The sequence below is a fragment of the Scyliorhinus canicula genome, chromosome 4 (assembly GCF_902713615.1).
Source record: "Scyliorhinus canicula chromosome 4, sScyCan1.1, whole genome shotgun sequence".
NCBI classification, from domain to species: Eukaryota; Metazoa; Chordata; class Chondrichthyes; order Carcharhiniformes; family Scyliorhinidae; genus Scyliorhinus; species Scyliorhinus canicula.
The window spans coordinates 6,977,225-6,997,954 of NC_052149.1; the positions used below are offsets into that span (position 1 = coordinate 6,977,225).

The 20,730-nt window shown below is 48.0% G+C and overlaps 1 protein-coding gene across 1 annotated transcript in view; it reads right to left on the reverse strand.

Moving 5' to 3' along the window:
• LOC119964330 (di-N-acetylchitobiase-like) overlaps nt 1-19,007 on the reverse strand; it is a 44,640-nt gene extending 25,633 nt beyond the window's left edge. The window contains exon 1 of the mRNA XM_038793647.1: nt 18,755-19,007. Within this exon, the coding sequence (XP_038649575.1) occupies nt 18,755-18,898 (144 nt within the window). The 5' untranslated portion in view covers nt 18,899-19,007. The remainder of the gene's footprint in view (nt 1-18,754) is intronic.
• Nucleotides 19,008-20,730: the final 1,723 nt, after the last annotated feature.

The following is a 20,730-nucleotide window of genomic DNA, read 5'->3' on the forward strand; positions in this document are numbered from 1 at the left end:
CGACTGGAGAGGTCAGTGAGGACTTCCTTTGATTGACTTAGGCTGGTGGACAATGAATTAGCTCGAAATGCGTTGCTTTGCCCGGTAACCAGTGGTGATTATTTCTGATCTCACTGCGATGTTTCTCTCTACCCACTTCTCTCTCCCCAGTATGACTGGATCTGGAGAACTGGAGTGACAAGTCCAGCATCTCCGGGCTCTTTGCCTGTGAGCAAAGACGGCTATTTCAAAAGGAGTACGGATTGGGCCCAGCGTGACCACTTGGTGGGGAGGCCGCTGAATCACAGGAGGCTGTTGAAGATGGGATGGCTCTTGTTAATTGTATAGAAATGGAGCTTAAGTGGTGATAATTGGTTACTGGCCATTCTATGGCGGGATCCTGATTTCTCCAATGGGAGCTGGCCGGTTGCATCGCAAACTGTTTGTCGTCTGGCGCGGACATCGTTTTCTGCCTTTCCCGCTATTCACGCGCGTCGTTTCACTCAAGCGGGAGAACAACATGGCCAGAGAATCGCGCCCATAAAATGTGTTTTTGTTGAATTGCGCCACACATATTTAGTTTTAGTAAGATGATGGAATTAATGAGAGGACAGAGGGGCTCAAGCAGTTCTGAAGTTTAAAAAGTTTAGTTTAAGATTGGGATGGGCCCATAGGGGCAGCCGCTCTCAATACAGTGAGGTTAGAACTGTCTGTAGACAGGGTAGCAGGTTCCGTCCAAACAATTCAGTTAAAGATTAAACTGGGGTCAGACCGGAGCAGCTGATCTCAAGACAGTGAGTTAAAAACTGGCCTGTGAATGGGATAGGAGAGATTTCAAAAACTGGCTGCTTAAACAAGTAAGTTGAGACAGGCAAGAAAAAACAGCTGGTCCCTGAAGGAAATCACTTTCTCAAAGTGGTGTGTCCAAGAAATGTCTTTCCAGCAAGCATTCCTGAATCTCATAACTGTATTTAAAACCGGGCAGCACGGTGGCGCAATGGTTAGCGCTACAGCCTCATGGCGCAGAAGTGCCAGGTTCGGTCACGGCTCAGGCCACTGTCCGCGTGGAGTTTGCATGTTCTCCCCGTGCTACGTGTGCTTCACTCCCACAACCCAAAGATGTGCAGCGCAGGTGGATTGGCCACGCTAAATTGCCCCTTAATTAGAAAAAAAAATTGGCTACTGTATTTTAAAAGAATATTACAGGAGAGCTTTCAGATTCCAGGCTACTCGGCCACCATTCTGAGAGCCTGATGCTGAGGTCCGGCAGCTGGGCCCCCTTACCCACAATCCAAATCCTGCTGAGAAGTAGGGACATCCTCCTGCCCAACACCATGGCAATAACGGATCACCCCCACCCCCCACATCATGCACATATGAGGGCGACCCAACATTTCCACTGACCCCTCATTAGATGCTCCCATCAGACCCCCAACAGAAACACCCCATCAGATCCCCCACCAGACCTCCCATCTGAAACCCATATCTGAAACCTGGGGTTGGATTCTCCAACACCCCCCCCCCGCCCCCCCCCGGGCCGGGTCGGATAATCACCGGGGGGGGGGGGAGAGGGGCGGCGCGAATCAAGCCCCCGATGGCTGCCAAATTCTCTGGCACCGGATATCGCGCCAGTCAGCGCCCCCCCCCCCCCCCCCCCCCGCGATTCTCCGGCCTGCGATGGGCCGAAGTCCCGCTGCTGTAATGCCTGTCCCGCCAGTGTGAATCAAACCACCACCGTTACCGGCGGGACTGGCGGCGCGAGCGGGCTCTGGGGTCCTAAGGGTGGCACGGAGTGATCTGGCCCTGGGGGGTGCCCCCACGGTGGCCTGGCCCGCGATTAGCGTCCACTAATCCGCGTGCATGCCTGTGGTGTGGGGGGCACTCTTTTCCTTCCGCTTCGGCCATAGCCTCCGTGATGGCCGACCCGGAAGTGACCCCCGCGCATGCGCATGCGCGGGGATGACGTCAGCAGCAGCTGACGCACCGCCGCATGCGCGGACTTCCGCCAGCCCTAACTGGCGTGGAGTCAAAGGCCTGCCACGCTAGCCGGCGGGACAGGAACCACTCCGGCATGGATCAAGCCCCTCCACGTGAGGGCCTGGTCCCTAAAGGTGCAGAGAAATCCGCACCTTTAGAGCTGCCCGACGCCGGAGTGGTTCACACCACTCCATCCCAGCGGGACCGCCCCCCCCCCCCCCCCCCCCCCAACCCTCCCGCCAGGTAGGGGAGAATCCAGCCCCTGATGAGCAGTCCAGGCAGCAGAATGAAAAATCACTGCATTTTCACTTAGCCTTTCCTGACAAATGACGCTGAGACAAAAGTCCTATCCCATTCACAGGCCAGTTTTTAACTCACTGTCTTGAGATCAGCTGCTCTGGTCTGACCCCAGTTTAATCTTTAACTAAATTGTTTGTAAGGAACCTGCTAGCCTGTCTACAGACAGTTCTAACCTCAATGTATTGAGAGCAGCTGCCCCTCTGGGCCCATCCCAATCTTAAACTAAACTTTTTAAACTTCAGAACTGCTTGAGCCCCTCTGTCCTCTCATTAATTCCAGCAGCTATTTACAAGTGTCAGTAGCTTCCTTAAAAGGCAAGTACACTTCAAAGGGTTTGAAATCCCTCGCCAGGCTTTCAAATACAGATCTTACATTCAATTTCACACAGCAATACATTGTATTAGCCAGTCATTGCCATTATTATCACTGCAGGGACAGCTGCTTGGCGGATCTTTCCGTTCATGCTTGAATACATCTCTTATCTTTCTTTGATGCGAACCACAATATTGATAAACACCCTTGATATGATTGAAATCTCCTCACGATGTTAAAAGTAGCGAAGTGCTTTGACTTTTTCTTTGTCACAGCAGAAAGCAGTTGGGTGAGGGAGGGGGGCAAGATTTGCACCATGAGGGGGAGGGGACCTTCCGATGGTCCTTTGGGAGGCATCTCCACCGCGTCAGGGCCATGCTGGAAAATACCTGCACCAATCCCGGTTGAGGAGGTGCTGGAGAATCAGCCTTCCAACCGTTAAGACCATAAGACATAGAAGCAGAATTAGGCCTCTCGGCTCATCGGGTCCCCTCCGCCATTCAATCACGGCTGATATTTTACTCATCCCCATTCCCCTTCCCTCTCCCCATAACCCCTGATCCCCTTATTAATCAAGAACCTATCTATCTCTGCCTTAAAGACACTCAGTAATTTGGCTTCCACAGCCTTCTGCGGCAAAGAGTTCCACAGATTCACCACCCTCTGGCTGAAGAAATTCCTCCTCATGTCTGTTTTAAAGGATTGTCCCTTTAGTCTGAGATGGTGTCCTCTGATTCTAGTTTTTATGACAAGTGGAAACATACTCTCCACATCCACTCTATCCAGGCCTCGCAGTATCCTGTAAGTTTTAATAAGATCCCCGTCATCCTTCAAAACTCCGAGTACAGACCCAGAGTCCTCAACTGTTCCTCATATGACAAGTTCTTCTTTCTAGAGTTCATTCTTGTAAACTTCATCTGGACCTTTTCCAAGGCCAGCACATCCTTCCTTAGATATGGGGCTCAAAACTGCTCACAATACTCCAAATGGGGTCTGACCAGAGCCGCATACAGCCTCAGAAGTACATCTCTGGTCTTGTATTCTAGCCCCCTTGACATAAATGCTAACATTACATTTGCCTTCCTAAGTGCCGACTGAACCGACACATTAACCTTAAGAGAATCGTGAACAAGGACTCCCAAGTCCCTTTGTGCTTCTGTTATCCGAAGCATTTCCGCATTTTGAAAATAATCTATCCCTCCATTTCTCCTTCCAAAGTGCTTAACCACACACTTTTCCACATTGTATTCCATCTGCCACTTCTTTGCCCACTCTCCTAGCCTGTCCAAATCTTTCTGCAAACTGCCTACTTCTTCAATACTCCCTGTCCCTCTATAGATCTTTGTACAATCTGCAAACTTAGCAACAGTGCCTTCAGTTCCTTCTTTCAGATCATCAATTTATATTGTGAAAAGTTGTGGTCTCAGCACCGACCCCTGAGGCACAGCACTAGTCACCGGCTGCCATCCTGAAAAAGACCCCTTTATCCCCACTCTGCCTTCTGCCAGTCAGCCAATCCTCTATCCATGCCAGGATCTTACCCTTAACACCACGGGCTCTTATCACATTTAAGTCTCCTCTGCGGCACTTTGTCAAGGCCTTCTGGAAATCTAAATAAATCACGTCCATTGGTCTCCTTTGTCTAACTTCCTCGTTACTTCCTCAAAGAACAAAGAACAAACAAAGAACAAAGAAAAGTACAGCACAGGAACAGGCCCTTCGGCCCTCCAAGCCCGTGCCGACCACGCTGCCCGTCTAAACTAAAATCTTCTACACTTTCTGGGGGGTATCCCTCTATTCCCATCCTATTCATGTATTTGTCCAGCTGCCCCTTAAATGTCCCTGCTTCCACCACCTCCTCCGGCAGCGAGTTCCAGACACCTACTATCCTCTGTGAGAAAAACTTGCCTCGTACATCTACTCTAAATCTTGCCCCTCGCACCTTAAACCTATGTCCCCTAGTAACTGATCCCTCTACCCTGGGGAAAAGCCTCTGACTATCCATTCTGTCTATGCCCCTCATAATTTTGTAGACCTCTATCAGGTCGCCCCTCAACCTCCGTCGTTCCAGTGAGAACAAACCGAGTTTATTCAACCGCTCCTCATAGCTAATGCCCTCCATACCAGGCAGCACCCTGGTAAATCTCTTCTGCAAAATCTCTCTAAAGCCTCCACATCCTTCTGCTAGTGTGGCGACCAGAATTGAACAATATACTCCAAGTGTGGCCTAACTAAGGTTCTATACAGCTGCAACATGACTTGCCAATTCACATACTCAATGCCCTGGCTAATTCAGCAGGGGCATGGGAACCTGGATTGTAGTTTTGGGGTACGGGAGATTGAGAGTATAGAGGTCAGGAGCACAGATTTGACTTCGCAGGAGGGTGCCAGTGTTCAGGTAGGTGGTTTGAAGTGTGTCTACTTCAATGCCAGGAGTATACGAAATAAGGTAGGGGAACTGGCAGCATGGGTGGGTACCTGGGACTTCGACGTTGTGGCCATTTCAGAGACATGGATAGAGCAGGGACAGGAATGGTTGTTGCAGGTTTCCGGGGTTTAGGTGTTTTAGTAAGCTCAGAGAAGGGGGCGAAAGAGGGGGAGGTGTGGCGCTGCTAGTCAAGGACAGTATTACGGTGGCGGAAAGGATGCTAGATGGGGACTCTTCTTCTGAGGTAGTATGGGCTGAGGTTAGAAACAGGAAAGGAGAGGTCACCCTGTTGGGAGTTTTCTATAGGCCACCTAATAGTTCTAGGGATGTAGAGGAAAGGATGGCGAAGATGATTCTGGAAAAGAGCGAAAGTAACAGGGTAGTTGTTATGGGAGACTTTAACTTTCCAAATATTGACTGGAAAAGATATAGTTCGAGTACATTAGGTGGGTCGTTCTTTGTACAATGTGTGCAGGAGGGTTTCCTGACACAATATGTTGACAGGCCAACAAGAGGCGAGGCCACATTGGATTTGGTTTTGGGTAATGAACCAGGCCAGGTGTTAGATCTGGAGGTAGGTGAGCACTTTGGAAACAGTGACCACAATTCAGTGACCTTTACGTTAGTGATGGAAAGGGATAAGTATACCCCGCAGGGCAAGAGTTATAGCTGGGGGAAGGGCAATTATGATGCCATTAGACATGACTTAGGATGTGTTGGTTGGAGAAGTAGGCTGCAAGGGTTGGGCACACTGGATATGTGGAGCTTGTTCAAGGAACAGCTATTGCATGTTCTTGATAAGTACGTACCAGTCAGGCAGGGAGGAAGGGGTCGAGCGAGGGAACCGTGGTTTACCAAAGAGTGGAATCTCTTGTTAAGAGGAGAAGGAGGCCTATGTGAAGATGAGGCATGAAGTTTCAGTTGGGGCGCTTGATAGTTACAAGGAAGCGAGGAAGGATCTAAAGAGAGAGCTGAGACGAGCAAGGAGGGGACATAAGAAGTCTTTGGCAGGTAGGATCAAGGAAAACCAAAAGCTTTCTATAGGTATGTCAGGAATAAAAGAATGACTAGGGTAAGAGTAGGGCCAGTCAAGGACAGTGGTGGGAAGTTGTGTGTGGAGGCTGAGGAAATAAGCGAGATACTAAATGAATACTTTTCGTCAGTATTCACTCAAGAAAAAGATAATATTGCGGAGGAGAATGCTGAGACCCAGGCTATTAGAATAGATGGCATTGAGGTGCGTAGGGAAGAAGTGTTGGCAATTCTGGACAAGGTGAAAATAGATAAGTCCCCGGGGCCGGATGGGATTTATCCTAGGATTCTCTGGGAAGCCAGGGAAGAGATTGCTGAGCCTTTGGCTTTGATTTTTAGGTCATCATTGGCTACAGGAATAGTGCCAGAGGACTGGAGGATAGCAAATGTGGTCCCTTTGTTCAAGAAGGGGAGTAGAGATAACCCCGGTAACTATAGGCCGTTGAGCCTAACGTCTGTGGTGGGTAAGGTCTTGGAGAGGATTATAAAAGATACGATTTATAATCATCTAGATAGGAATAATATGATTAGGGATAGTCAGCATGGTTTTGTGAAGGGTAGGTCATGCCTCACAAACCTTATCGAGTTCTTTGAGAAGGTGACTGAACAGGTAGACGAGGGTAGAGCAGTTGATGTGGTGTATATGGATTTCAGTAAAGCGTTTGATAAGGTTCCCCACGGTCGGCTATTGCAGAAAATACGGAGGCTGGGATTGAGGGTGATTTAGAGATGTGGATCAGAAATTGGCTAGTTGAAAGAAGACAGAGAGTGGTAGTTGATGGGAAATGTTCAGAATGGAGTTCAGTTACGAGTGGCGTACCACAAGGATATGTTCTGGGGCCATTGCTGTTTGTCATTTTTATAAATGACCTAGAGGAGGGCGCAGAAGGATGGGTGAGTAAATTTGCAGGACGACACTAAAGTCGGTGGAGTTGTAGACAGTGCGGAAGGATGTTGCAGGTTACAGAGGACATAGATAAGCTGCAGAGCTGGGCTGAGAGGTGGCAAATGGAGTTTAATGTGGAGAAGTGTGAGGTGATTCACTTTGGAAAGAATAACAGGAATGCGGAATATTTGGCTAATGGTAAAATTCTTGGTAGTGTGGATGAGCAGAGGGATCTCGGTGTCCATGGACATAGATCCCTGAAAGTTGCCACCCAGGTTGATAGGGTTGTGAGGAAGGCCTATGGTGTGTTGGCCTTTATTGGTAGAGGGATTGAGTTCCGGAGCCATGAGGTCATGTTGCAGTTGTACAAAACTCTAGTACGGCCGCATTTGGAGTATTGCAGTACAGTTCTGGTCGCCTCATTATAGGAAGGACGTGGAAGCTTTGGAACGGGTGCAGAGGAGATTTACCAGGATGTTGCCTGGTATGGAGGGAAAATCTTATGAGGAAAGGCTGATGGACTTGAGGTTGTTTTCGTTAGAGAGAAGAAGGTTAAGAGGTGACTAATAGAGGCATACAAAATGATCAGAGGGTTAGATAGGGTGGACAGCGAGAGCCTTCTCCCGTGGATGGGGTGGCTAGCACGAGGGGACATAGCCTTAATTGAGGGGTAATAGATATAGGACAGAGGTCAGAGGTGGGTTTTTTACGCAAAGAGTGGTGAGGCCGTGGAATGCCCTACCTGCAACAGTAGTGAACTCGCCAACATTGAGGGCATTTAAAAAGTTTATTGGATAAGCATATGGATGATAAGGGCATAGTGTAGGTTAGATGGCCTTTAGTTTTTTTTTTCCATGTCGTGCAACATCGAGGGCCGAAGGGCCTGTACTGCGCTGTATCGTTCTATGTTCTATGAAGGCAAGCATGCCGTATGCCTTCTTGACTGAACAGGTGCCGGAATGTGGCGACTAGGGGCTTTTCACAGTAACTTCATTGCAGCCTACTTGTGACAATAAGCGATTATTATCAATTCCGGCCTCGGGTGACTGTGTGGCGTTTACACTTTATCCCCGTGTCTGCGTAGGTTCCTCCCACAGTCTAAAGATGTGCAGGTTAGGTGGATTGGCCATGATAAATTGCCCTCAGTGTCTATAAAGGTTAGGTGGGGTTACTGGCGTTACAGGGATAGGGTGGAAGGCGTGGGCTTAAGTAGGATACTCTTTACGAGGGGCCGGTGCTGACTGTGATGGGCCAAATGACCTTCTTCCGCACTGTAAATTCTATGTGGTGTGAGCATCACGACAAGGCCAGCATTTGTTGCCTATCCCTAATTCATTCCTTGAACTGTGTGACGTGCTGGGCCCCTCAGAGAGCAATTAAGCTTTTGCTTCCAAAGTATATTGAATTTAGATTCTACCAGCTACCTGGGTGGGACTTGGCTCCCGGCCCCTAGCAACATTAGCTCTGGTCACTGGCTCAGTGATATTACATTGAGCTACCTTCACCCAATTAACTGCCCGGAGAATGGATTTCAGATGATCTAATTCACTCCTATTCTGTGTGCAATGCAAATTATTTATTTGTCCTTACCTCATAGAATGCTTGCAACGGTAGTCGCTACCATACCATGGAACTCCCATTACCAGCTTTCTGGAATCAATACCCAGATTAATATAAGCAGAAAGACCTAAATGGACAAAAATATGACCATTTTAGGCTAATATTGATAAAGGCCGGACACTCTTACCAAAATGTTTAGTTGGACGTACCTGAATAAGTATGGTCATAGGGAGCATTTGCTTTTGCAAAACCCTCATCGCCCATTTCACTCTGCATATGAATGGTTCATCACAAATAAGAAGTCACAGGATCTTGCAATTGGTACATAGTCATAACATGGGCCATCACCGCAATGAGGAGACCAGGGCACATTTATTGAAACCTGATGGCCAAGAATATATAAAATGTTAATTTAATCTCAAACCACATCTTGACTGTAACTGCTATTCATAGTATCGGTGCATGGTGATTAGAGCTGTGAAGTTAACAGGTTAGCAGTTATACAGTGTTTGTGCTTCAATAGAATGGTACACAATCATTTTGGGAATAAAGTGGGCTTGACGTAAAACTGTGCCAAATCCCGTCCACCCTGGTTCCTGGGAGTGAGCTTCCCCGACTCCAGAACATCGCACCACAGCTATTTAACCCTTAGAGGGGCATTAATTGCTCTAAAATAAAACTCCATGTGGGCCAAACTCCATCTCTGAGATCAGCTGCTCCATCAAATGCCAGCAGATCTGCAGTGCCAGAAGTTCCACTCGGAACTGCATCCCGTTCAAAAGGACCAAGATCTGGAGGTTACAAAAGTGGTGGAGTGGCTGACCAGGTCCAGGCAGGACAGGAGGAACAACCTGGCCAGGTGAGTAGAATGGTAGTGGTAGTTTGCTCCTTTAAGGGTCAAGCTCTTGATGGTTCATGTGACTAATTTGGTCAATTGAGCCGGAGAGCATGAATCCGGGGCCTGAGCACGGGTTTTCCTGGACTCTGAAGTCATGGGGAACGGTAGCCTTTACTTCACTCCTGAATATAGTTATTTACCCGAATAAACCTTTATTTGTTGCTCTAACTTTGGTGATCAATGGTCTTGTCAGATACTACAGCGACCAATATGCCTCAATCAAATTGTATGATTTTGGATTATCAGGGTTGCAACACCAGGTCTGCTGAATATCTAGCTGAAGGCCACTCAATGTAAACTATCTCATCCTCAGCAATGATCCAAGGAGCGTTTTAACTGAGATATATAGATGGTATATTTGTTCACAGACTATGCAGCTACAGGACCATTTTCACTGCACATCCCTAATTGTGGTGAGCTGCCTTTTGGAACTGCTGCATTACATGTGGTGTAGGTACACCCATGGTGCTGTTAGGGAGGGGGTTCCAGAATTTTGACCCAATGAAGGAACAACGTTATGTGTTCAAGTCAAGATGGTGAGACTCTTGGAGGTGAACCTGCAGGTGGGGATTTTCTAATGCATTTGCTGCCCTTGTCCTGAGTGGTAGAGGTCTTGGGTATTGAAATTATTGTCGATGGAGCATTGGTGAGTTCATACAGTGTATATTGTAGACGCTAGGTATTGCTGCCATTGTGGACTGATAGTGGCTGATGTACATGCTGAAGGTGGCAGATGGAGTGCTAATCAAACGGGCTGCCTTGTCCTGGATGACGTCAAACTGCCTGAGCGTTGTTGGAGTTGTCCTCATCCAGCCAAATACAGAGTATTCCATCAAATTCCTGACTTGTATCTTGTAGCTGGTGTCGCTATTTAGATGGCTGGACGAGTTCAGTTCCAGGTCAATGATAGCGCAAAGAGTGATGATAGAGGGGGATTCAACAATAGTAATGTAATTAAATATCAAGGGGAGATGTTTGGATTATTCTTGTTGGAGATACGCGTTGCCGGAAAGTTGTGTGTGAATATTACTGCTACTTGTCCAGCCCAAGCCTGAATATTGTCCAGGTCTTGCTGTAGAAGCACACAGACAGCTTCAGCATCTGAGGAGTCTCAAATGGTGACTGTGCAAGCTTCAGCAAACCTTCCCAAATCTGACCTTCTAATTGAGGGATGGTTATTGACGAAGCAGCTGAAGATGGTTGGGCTTAGATCAGAACCCTGAGGAACTCCTGCAGTGATGTACTGGAGCTGAAATAACCGATTTCCAGTCACCGCAACCATTGTGTTCGGCATCACTCCAGCCATTTGGGGGCGGCACGGTGGCACAGTGGTCAGCACTGCTGCCTCACAGCGCCAGGGACCAGGACTCGATTCAACCTCGGGTGACTCTGTGTGAAGTTTGCATTTTTTTCCTGTATCTGCATAGGTTGCCTCCTGGTGTGCAGGTAAGGTGGATTGGTCACAGGTGATTCGGAGAAGATGAGATTAAATATATTTTTTCCTCTTGTTGGATCCCTCATGGCATGCCGCAGGCCCAGGCTTGGAGCTATGTCCTTTTGGACGAAGCCAGTTTGGACAATGGTGATGCTACTAAGCAACTCGTGGAGATGGACATTGAAGTCCTCCACCCAGAGTGCATTCTGTAACTTTACCATCCTCAGTGCTTGCTCCAAGTGGTATTCAATATGGAGGAGCACAGGTTCATTAATGAGTGGTTGCGGGTGGGTTTGCGAGGCATGTATGTACTCTTAATAGGCAGAAGGTTTCCTTGCCCATGTTTGACTTCACCCATCAGAGTCCATGGGCTCCAGTGTCAATGTTGAAAACGTTCAGGGAAACCGCAACCTGTCTGTATACTACCGTGCCACCACCTCTGGTGGGAATGTCTTGCTGCTGCAATAAGACAAACCCAGGGATGCTGATGGTGGTGTCTAGGATATTGTCCGTAAGGTATGACTGTGTGAGCATGACCATGGGTATTGTGTGACTCATCTATGAGACAAATCTCTCAATTTGGCACAAGCCCCCATATCTCAGTAAGTAGGACATTGGAGGGTCAACAGGGCTGGACTTGCCAATGTCGTTTCCGGTGCCTAGGTTGAAGCCAGCCTGGTTCCATTCTTTTGTCTAGACTTTGGTGCAGCATGGCAGCACAGTGGGTAGCACTGTTGCTTCACCGCACCAGTGTCCCAGGTTCAATTCCCGGTTTGGGTCACTGTCTGCGCGGAGTCTACACGTTCTCTCCGTGTCTGCGTGGGTTTCCTCCGGGTGCTCCAGTTTCCTCCCACAAGTCCCGAAAGATGTGCTGTTAGTCATTTGGAAATTCTGAATTGTCCCTCAGTGTACCTGAACAGGTGCCGGAATGTGGCGACTCGGGGCTTTTCACAGTAACTTCAGTGCACTGTTAATGTAAGCCTACTTGTGACAATAAAGATTATTAAATTAAATTGTAGCAGTTATGATAAAATTGCCTAGCTTGCTAAACTATTTCAGAGGCAGTTCTGAGTTAACCACTGTGGGCAACACATGGGGGTGGGGTGGGGGGGGGGGGGTAGCACAGTGGTTAGCACAATTGTTTCACAGCTCAAGGTTCCCAGGTTCGATTCCCGGCTTGGGTGACTGTGCGGAGTCTGCACGTTCTCCCCGTGTGTGCATGGGTTTCTTCCGGATGCTTCGGTTTCCTCCCACAGTTCAAAATGGCAAGTTAGGTGAACTGGCCATGCTAAATTGCCCTTAGTTTCCAAAATTTCCCTTGGAGTTGGATGAAGTTACTGGGATATGGGGATAGGGTGGAGGTGTGGGCTTGGGTAGGGCGTTCTTTCAAAGAGCTGGTGTGGACTCGATGGGTCAAATGGCCTCCTCCTCCTTCTGCACTGTAAATTCTATGACAGCTGTAGGAACAACCAGATAAGGATGCCTGATTTCCTTCACTAAAAGGCATCAGTGAAACAGATGGACCAGTGAATCAAGGCATTGTCACTGTTTCCAAGACCAGCTTTTGTTTAAATTGTGGATTGAGTAACGGAATGAAATTGCAATCGTGGTCTTAGAACATAAGAACCTAAGAACCAGGATCAGGAGTAGGCCATCTGGCCCCTCGAGCCTGCTCCGCCATTCAATGAGATCATGGCTGATCTTTTGTGGACTCAGCTCCACTTTCCGGCCCGAACACCACAACCCTTAATCCCTTTATACTTCAATAAACTATCTATCTTTACCTTAAAACATTTAATGAAGGAGCCTCAACTGCTTCACTGGGCAAGGAATTCCATAGATTCACAACCCTTTTCGGTTTAGAAGTTCCTCCTAAACTCAGTCCTAAATCTACATCCCCTTATTTTGAGGCTATGTCCCTTGGTTCTGCTTTCACCCGCCAGTGGAAACAACCTGCCCGCATCTATCCTATCTATTCCCTTCATAATTTTAAATGTTTCTATAAGATCCCCCCTCATCCTTCTAAATTCCAACGAGTACAGTTCCAGTCTACTCAACCTCTCTTATTTTATTTACAAAAAATTGTAGAAAATGTTTGTACAGTAAAACTTTGATTAGGTCCAGTTACAGACTTGAAGCACAGTCGTGTAACAACAAAGACAGAATTAAAACATCACAAGAGCTTCATACATGTGCCACCTTGGCGGGATTCAAAATGTTCCAGAACATTAACCTGGTCCTCTGGATTACTCGTCTGGTGATATGACCACAATGCCAACACCTCCCCCAGATGATGCATTAACTGTAGTTAGAAATCAGCATTTCAATTTATTGTCCAGAAATATATCCAGACACTTCAAAAATTAATTACAGTGAGCACCACATTGCTTGTATGCATTTTTAAATATAAAATGTTTTTTTACCTGCGATCCAGGTATTGCACGGTGGAACACTCGTGCGGTTTCATTCATCAGCTGAGTCATTGCCCCATATTCCTGAGTTCCAGGTTTAATCTTTTGCAACTGTTCCAAATAGATGCCGTCGAAAAACGATGCTTTGGCAATATACACTTTCTGTCTGATCCATTCCTTTATCGTATTATGATTTCTCAATGATTTAGCTGGTATATCTCCTGGTAAATGGTGAAGAAACAACAGCTCACCTCTTGTGCATCAGTTACACATGGTGTCTCAGTGTGTTTGAGGGAACAGAACTGCCAACATCCAGTAGAACAGGGAGATGTAGGTTGATCTTGTATTTACATTGATCACTCCACATCCTCAGCATATCATTAAGCCCTTTGTGGCATATTAATTATTTCTGAAGTGTAAACACTCTTGTTTCTGAGGCAGATATGATCACTAATCCCGACCCACCAAGGTCCCGATGAAGGGAGGCAGAAAGCAGGAATCTATGGACAGTTAACTTAACGACTGACATAGGAAAAATGTTAGAAGCCACTATACAAGATGTATTGAAGAGTTCTTGGTAAAATTCAGGGTGATCAGACAGATTCAATAATGTTTTGTGAAAGCGAAGTCTAACCAATTTACTGGAATTATTTGAAGAAGTTGCACATTCTGTGGATAAAGGGCATCCAGTGGCTATGTACTTTGATTTCCAGAAGGCATTTGATGAGGTGCCTGTCAAAGTTTGCTGGCAGATATAAAAGCTCATCGTGTGGGGTGGGATAAGATGTTGGCATGGATTGAAGACCGCCCAGCTGAAAGGAAACAGAGGGTAGGCATAAATGTATCTTTTTCTGGTAGGCAAAGTTGTTATGAGTGATGTGCCACAGGGATCAGTGCTGTAGCCTCAGCCGTTCGTATTTAGGTAAATGACTTGGATGGAGACCTTGAAGATCTCGGAGCGAAATTTGCTGATGGCACAAAGATAGGTGTGATAGTTAGATGTGAAGAAGACACAAAGAGGCTACAAAGTGATCGAGTTAGATTAAGTGAGTGGGCAAAGACTTGGCAAATGAAGCACAATGGTAGAAAGTGGGAAATTGTCCATTTGGCAGCAGAAAAATAGCATAATATCTACATGGTGAGAGATTACAAAGCTCTGAGTTGCTGAGACATCTCGGGGTCCTAGTATTTAATCGCAAAAGACTAATAGCATGCAAGTACAGCAACTAATTAGGAATTTTCCCATTTGTCACAAAGGTAAGTGAATATAAAAGTGGGGAGGTTGTGCTTTTCTTATTCAATTATTGGAGAGACCCTACCTAGAGTATTGTGTACAGTATTAATCTCCTTGTTTAAGGATGGATGTTAATGCATCGGATCAGTTCAGAGAAGGTTTACTTTTTGTTGAAGGATCATTAAGATCTGAAAAATTGTGGTTAATTGGCCCCCTCCCCAGCTGCATGTTCTTTGATGGCGGGGCCCCGGCGGCAGTGAGATTCTTCCTGCTAGTCACAGGAATTTCCCATTGTGGCCACCCCAGCGGCCAGGAAACCCTACCTGCGGAACGGAGAATCTCGCCAACTGAGAATTTGCCCCATTAACTTTGTTACTATCCACAAGTACTCGCAGACCGGCTGAGCTAATCCAGAGATTCCTGTTTCTATTTCAGATTACCAGCAGCTGGAATATTTTGGCCGCGATTCTCCCCAAAGGCGGCTGGTCGTGAACGCTGCCACGAAAACGGCCGTGTTTGACAGCAGCCTCTGCGCCCCTGACCAGGAACCGATTCTGCTCCCCGGTCAGGGCTAGCATCGCGCGGCCGTGAATTCCGGCATCGCGGCCTTAACGAATTTCGCTAAGCACGCGAGCCAAAGTTAGCGACGGCTGACGCATATGATGACGTCAGCCGCGCATGCGGGATTGGACTACTCCATCCGCGCATGCGTGGATGATGTCATCGCGCATATGCGTGAAACCCATGCATGCGCGGTCCGTTATGCCCCTCAGAAGCCCCGCGGATGGATCCATCGGGGCGGCGGAGGGAGAAAGGGTGCGCGGGGTAAGTACCCGCTGTCCGCGATCGGTGCCCATGGCACCCTTGGCATGGCCGTGGTGCGGCCGTACCAATCGGTGCCATGGTTCCCCAGAACGGGACTTTATGGCCGTTTATACGAACGTCAGACCAGGTGTGTTTTTAGTTCGTAAAAACGACCGAAAAGGCCTTGGAAATCGGCCCATCGGCCGGGGGGGGTGGGGGGGGGGGGGGGGGGGGGGGGAATAGTGGGAGGGCGTCGGACCAGCGTGGCCGTAAAAATTTACACCGCCCGCTATTCTCCGACGCGTCGTGAGCACGGAGAATCGTGCCCTTTGCTTTTATTTATTGAACTAATACCTGGTTTGGGGAGGTTGTCCTATGAGGAAGCTTTTGTGGGTTAGGCTGCAGTTTAACTTGATAGTTCCATCAGATTTCTAAAAAAAAAAATTAATTAACTATAGAACATAGAACAGTACAGCACAGAACAGACCCTTCGGTCCTCGATGTTGTGCCGACCAATCATCACCCTACTCAAGCCAACCCTATCCACTCTATACCAGTAACCCCCCCCCCCCATTAACCTTATTTTTTAGGATACTAAGGGCAATTTAGCATGGCCAACCCACCTAACCCGCACATCTTTGGACTGTGGGAGGAAACCGGAGCACCCGGAGGAAACCCACGCACACACGGGGAGGACGTGCAGACTCTGCACAGACAGTGACCCAGCCGGGAACTGAACCTGGGACCCTGGAGCTGTGAAGCATTTATGCTAACCACCATGCTACCATGCTGCCCTAAACATGATGTAATGTCATCTGAAAATTAAACAGCAATATATATTAGAAGCTGCAAAACAGAGATGTCGCCAATAGTCCTTATTACTCTGCACTGAGTTCACAGAGACAGACCGCATTGTGGATAGCACAAATGCTTCACAGCTCCAGGGTCCCAGGTTCGATTGTAGCTTGGGTCACTGTCTGTGCGGAGTCTGCACGTTCTCCCCGTGTCTGCGGGGGTTTCCTCCGTGTCCTCCGGTTTCCTCCCACAGTCCAAAGATGTGCAAGTTAGGTGGATTGGCCATGATAAATTGCCAATAGTGTCCAAAATTGCCCTTAGTGTTGGGTGGGGTTACTGGGTTATGGGAATAGGGTGGAGGTGTTGACCTTGGGTAGGGTGCTCTTTCCAAGAACCGGTGCAGGCTTGATGGGCCGAATGGCCTCCTTCTGCACTGTAAATTCTATGATAAATGCGAGGAACATCAATAAATGCACCGGCTTGCATTTATATACCTTCAACACAATAAAATTCCTCTTCACAGGGGCCGCATTAAGATTGATGAATGGAAAAGATTGTCATCAAAGTGTGCAAAACTTGACCAACAAGAAGGAAAATTAGGATAAGAGGTGGATGTAGATGAATGTTTTTACTTCACAAAGATGGATTGCGGGATTCTTCGCGAACCGGCGGGGCGGGCCACTCCGGCGCCGAGGAGTGGCGTGAACCACTCCGGTATCGGGCCACCCCGAAGTTGTGGAATCCTCCGCACCTTCAGGGGCTAGGCCTGCGCCGGAGTGTTTGGCGCCGTGCCAGCCAGTGGGGAAGGGACTTGGCGCCACGCCAACCAGCGTCGAAGGGCCTCCACCGGCCGGCGCGAGTCGGCGCACGCGCGGGAGCGCCAGCAAGTGCTGGCATCATCCCAGCGCATGCGCTGGGTGGGTTAATCTCTGCCCGGACTGTTACAGCGGCCGACGCGGAGGAATAGAGTGCCCCGACGATGCAGGACTACCCGCGGATCGGTGGGCCCCGATCGCGAGCCAGGTCACCATGGGGGCACCCCCCCCCACCCCACCCCCCCCGGGCCACATCCCTCCACGCCCCCCTGAGGACCCCGGTGGCCGCCCACAGAGCCAGGTCCAGCCGGTACGCCTGCTGTAATTTGCGCCGGGGGACCGGCCGAAAACAGGCGGCCACTCGGCCCATCGCAGGCCGGAAAATAGCTGGGGGGGGGGGGGGGGGGGAGCTGCCAACGTCCCCCAACCGGTTTGGCACGATTCTCCCCCCCCCCCCCCCCCCCCCCCCCCCCCCCCGGCGCTGGAGAATTCGGCAGCCGGCGAGGGCGGGATTCACACTGCCCCCCGGCGATTCTCTGACCCGGCGGGGTGTCGGAGAATCCCTCCCGGAATGCTGAATATTGAATAATAGCAGGTTAAGGGCCAGAGGGGAATTTTAACATTCCGACATCAAGAATACCAGTAACCTAGAATGACATAAATGATACAGCACAAAAATAGTCCATTTGGCCCAGCCTGTCCGTGCCAGGGGTGAGTCTCCACTTAAGCCTGAACCTGTAAACTTCATGTTCCTTTCTCTGGCTCTTCAATAATACAGTTTGCATCAGGAAACAGAACCGCACCTATTTGAGCTTTACTAAAATGTGTTACCTTTCATGATAACTCGAACATTATGTTCATGAGCAGCACACAAGAGACGTCGGTTATAACTATGAGTGATTACAACTGCTGTGATCTTAGACCAATCATAATGTTGATAATCCGTTCCTCCAAAATCAAAGACAAGGACCTGGGAAAAACATAAAGCAGTCAGCTACAGTGAGGAGGGACATAATTAAACACATCATGATATCTGTATTTCCTATGACTACAATTGTCCCCAGGGTAGGGCATCAGGAAGGGTTAATGAACACATCCAGTCTGCAGATTCTGTTGCTGACACACTGCTCACTGAACAACATTACTGTGAGGGAAATACTGACCTCATCAAATACACAACAGCTACATAGTGATTTGATATCAATGCTTGTTGAAATATTCGCTAAGTTGTATTCAGTTTAACCATGAGCAGGATCCCAGTTTCACAATGACTGAGGTCAGATCACAATTTTATTCCATGTGATTCCAGGATTTTTAACTGGTGTTGTGGGGAATCAACATTCTGTGAAAACTGTAAACTTTAACCTGGTGTCAGTCTGTCAGAGTGAGATCACCCATCATTTACGATTCTACACATCAGAGAAACATGTTAAAATAAACATTTTACCGGTGCTGAACTTGTTCAAATATCTGTGCATTGTTCAATATTACAGACGTCCTATTTTACACAGGCTGTAACTACACCAAGATTAACACTTTAACATATATTATATATCACACGATTCTCTTTGTATTTGAACGACAGTCTGAGCTGCTCCTTGTGTCTGTGCACTAGCTTCACCTGTCCCCCCCACCCTGACCCACACCCTCAGCCTGGTCCTGATCCTGGAGTTGTGCTCAGGACCCCTCTCCAGCCTGCATCTCCCCGGGAGCCCAGGCTGGAGGGTGACCGGTTAACGCTCTCCCCCAACCGAACCCACATGGGGAAAGACACCAGTTCACAGCCCAATGCTCCATTCCAAGTGTTGCTGCTCAATACACTTCAAAATAACAACTTCAAATCAATGAACTCTCATCCCGAGGGAATTTAATGGTCTGACACACCCACCTCCACTTGGAACTGAAGTTTTGCCGTTAAAGATTTACACATATCTCGTGATGTACACATACACATATTCCGAGGTTGTACCCAGGGGGCTTCGCCGATCCACATCACCGCCACAAACTGCGCCAATGCCAAACTCCAGCGCATCCTCTCCGCCGGAGATGAAGATCTATCAGTCACAGCGAGATCCTTTCTTTATACTGAGCCTCATGTGAATGATGATGCCACCTCCTGGGTCTCTCTATCTCTATCTTGCTTTGTGTGATAACAGGGACATGTTGACGCAAGCTTCATGCTGTTAAATGTAACTTTGTAGGGAAGTTCTCTTCTCCCCGTCACTCCTCTTGGGTAACATTGTCCGTTCACCTCTGCAGTATTTCCTCTCTTTCCCAACTTTCATTATCGAACGTCTCTCTCGTTGTCCCAAGTCTTTATTAATACTCATCCTCATACCAGCGAATCATTTTCCCTCTTTCCTCCATGTCTTGTATAAAATCCATTCCAAACCCTTCTTTCCTTCCTGATTGTATTCGCTAAAGTTCATCCCTGAGTCTCCCCACCCTGTATGGCTTTGCAATTCATTATATATCCCTAACTCTCGCTCCTCCCTTCCTCCCATCGCTGGTCGAAATTTTGCCTCAAAACTTCACCAACATTACTCCATGCCTCGGTTACCAGTCCTTCATTTTCACTCCTCCTTTACCACCACCATAGCTGCCATCAAAGAATTATTCCTTCATTCTCGTTTTGGGAAACATTTTGTTTTCAATCTCCAACCACTTTAGGAAAAGGAGGAGACCATTCGGCCCGTCGAGCCGGATCCACCATTCATTATGATCATGGCGGGTTATCAAGTTCAATCCCCTGATCCTGCATACCTCCTATATCCCTTGGTCCCTTCGTCAAGGGGAGGTCACATCTGACAATTCTGTAAGAGTTCTTTGAGGAAGTAACAAGGACGTTAGACAAAGGAGAACCAGTTGATGTGATTTACTGAGATTTCCAGAAGTCCTTTGACAAGGTGCCACATAGGAGACTGTTAAATAAGTTAAGAGCCCATGGTGTTCAGGGTAAGATCCTGGAATGGATAGAGGATTGTCTGACTGGCAGAGAAAGCAGAGAGTGGGAATAAAGAGTTCCTTTTCAGGATGGCGGCCGGTGACCAGTGGTGTGCCTCAGGGCTCAGTTTTGGGACCACAACTTTTCACAATATACATTCATGATCTGGAAGAAGGAATTGAAGGCATATTATTTTCTAAATAGGGAAATGTTTAGGAAGTCAGAAGCACAAAGGGACTTGGCAGTCCTTCTTCATGATTCTCTTAAGGTTAACGTACAGGTTCAGTTGGCAGTTAGGAAGGCAAATGCAATGTTGGCATTTGTGTCGCGAGGGCTAGAATACAAGAGCAGGGATGTGCTTCTGAGGATATGTAAAGCTCTGGTCAGACCCCATTTGGAGGATTGTGAGCTGTATCTAAGGAAGGATGTGCTGGCCTTGGAAAGGGTCTAGAGGAGGTTCACAAGAATGATCCCTGGAATGACGAGCTTGTCATATGAGGGACGGTTGAGGACTCTGGGTCTGTACTCGTTGGAATTTAGTAGGATGAGGGGGGGATCTTATTGAAACTTACAGCATATTGCGAAGCCAGGATAGAGTGGACGTTGGGACGATGTTTCCACTTGTAGGAAAAGCGAGAAGCAGGAGACACAATCTCAGACTAAAGAGACGATCCTTTAAAACAGAGATGAGGAAGAATTTCTTCAGACAGAGGGTGGTGAATCTGTGGAACTCTTTGCCGCAGAAGGCTGTGGAGGCCAAATAACTGAGTGTCTTTAAGACAGAGATAGACAGGCTCTTGATTAATAAGGGGATCATGGGTTATGGGGAAAAACAGGGGATTGGGGATGGGAAAAATATCAGCCATGATTGAATGGCGGAGCAGACTCGTTGGGCTGAGTGGCTTAATTCTGCTCCTATG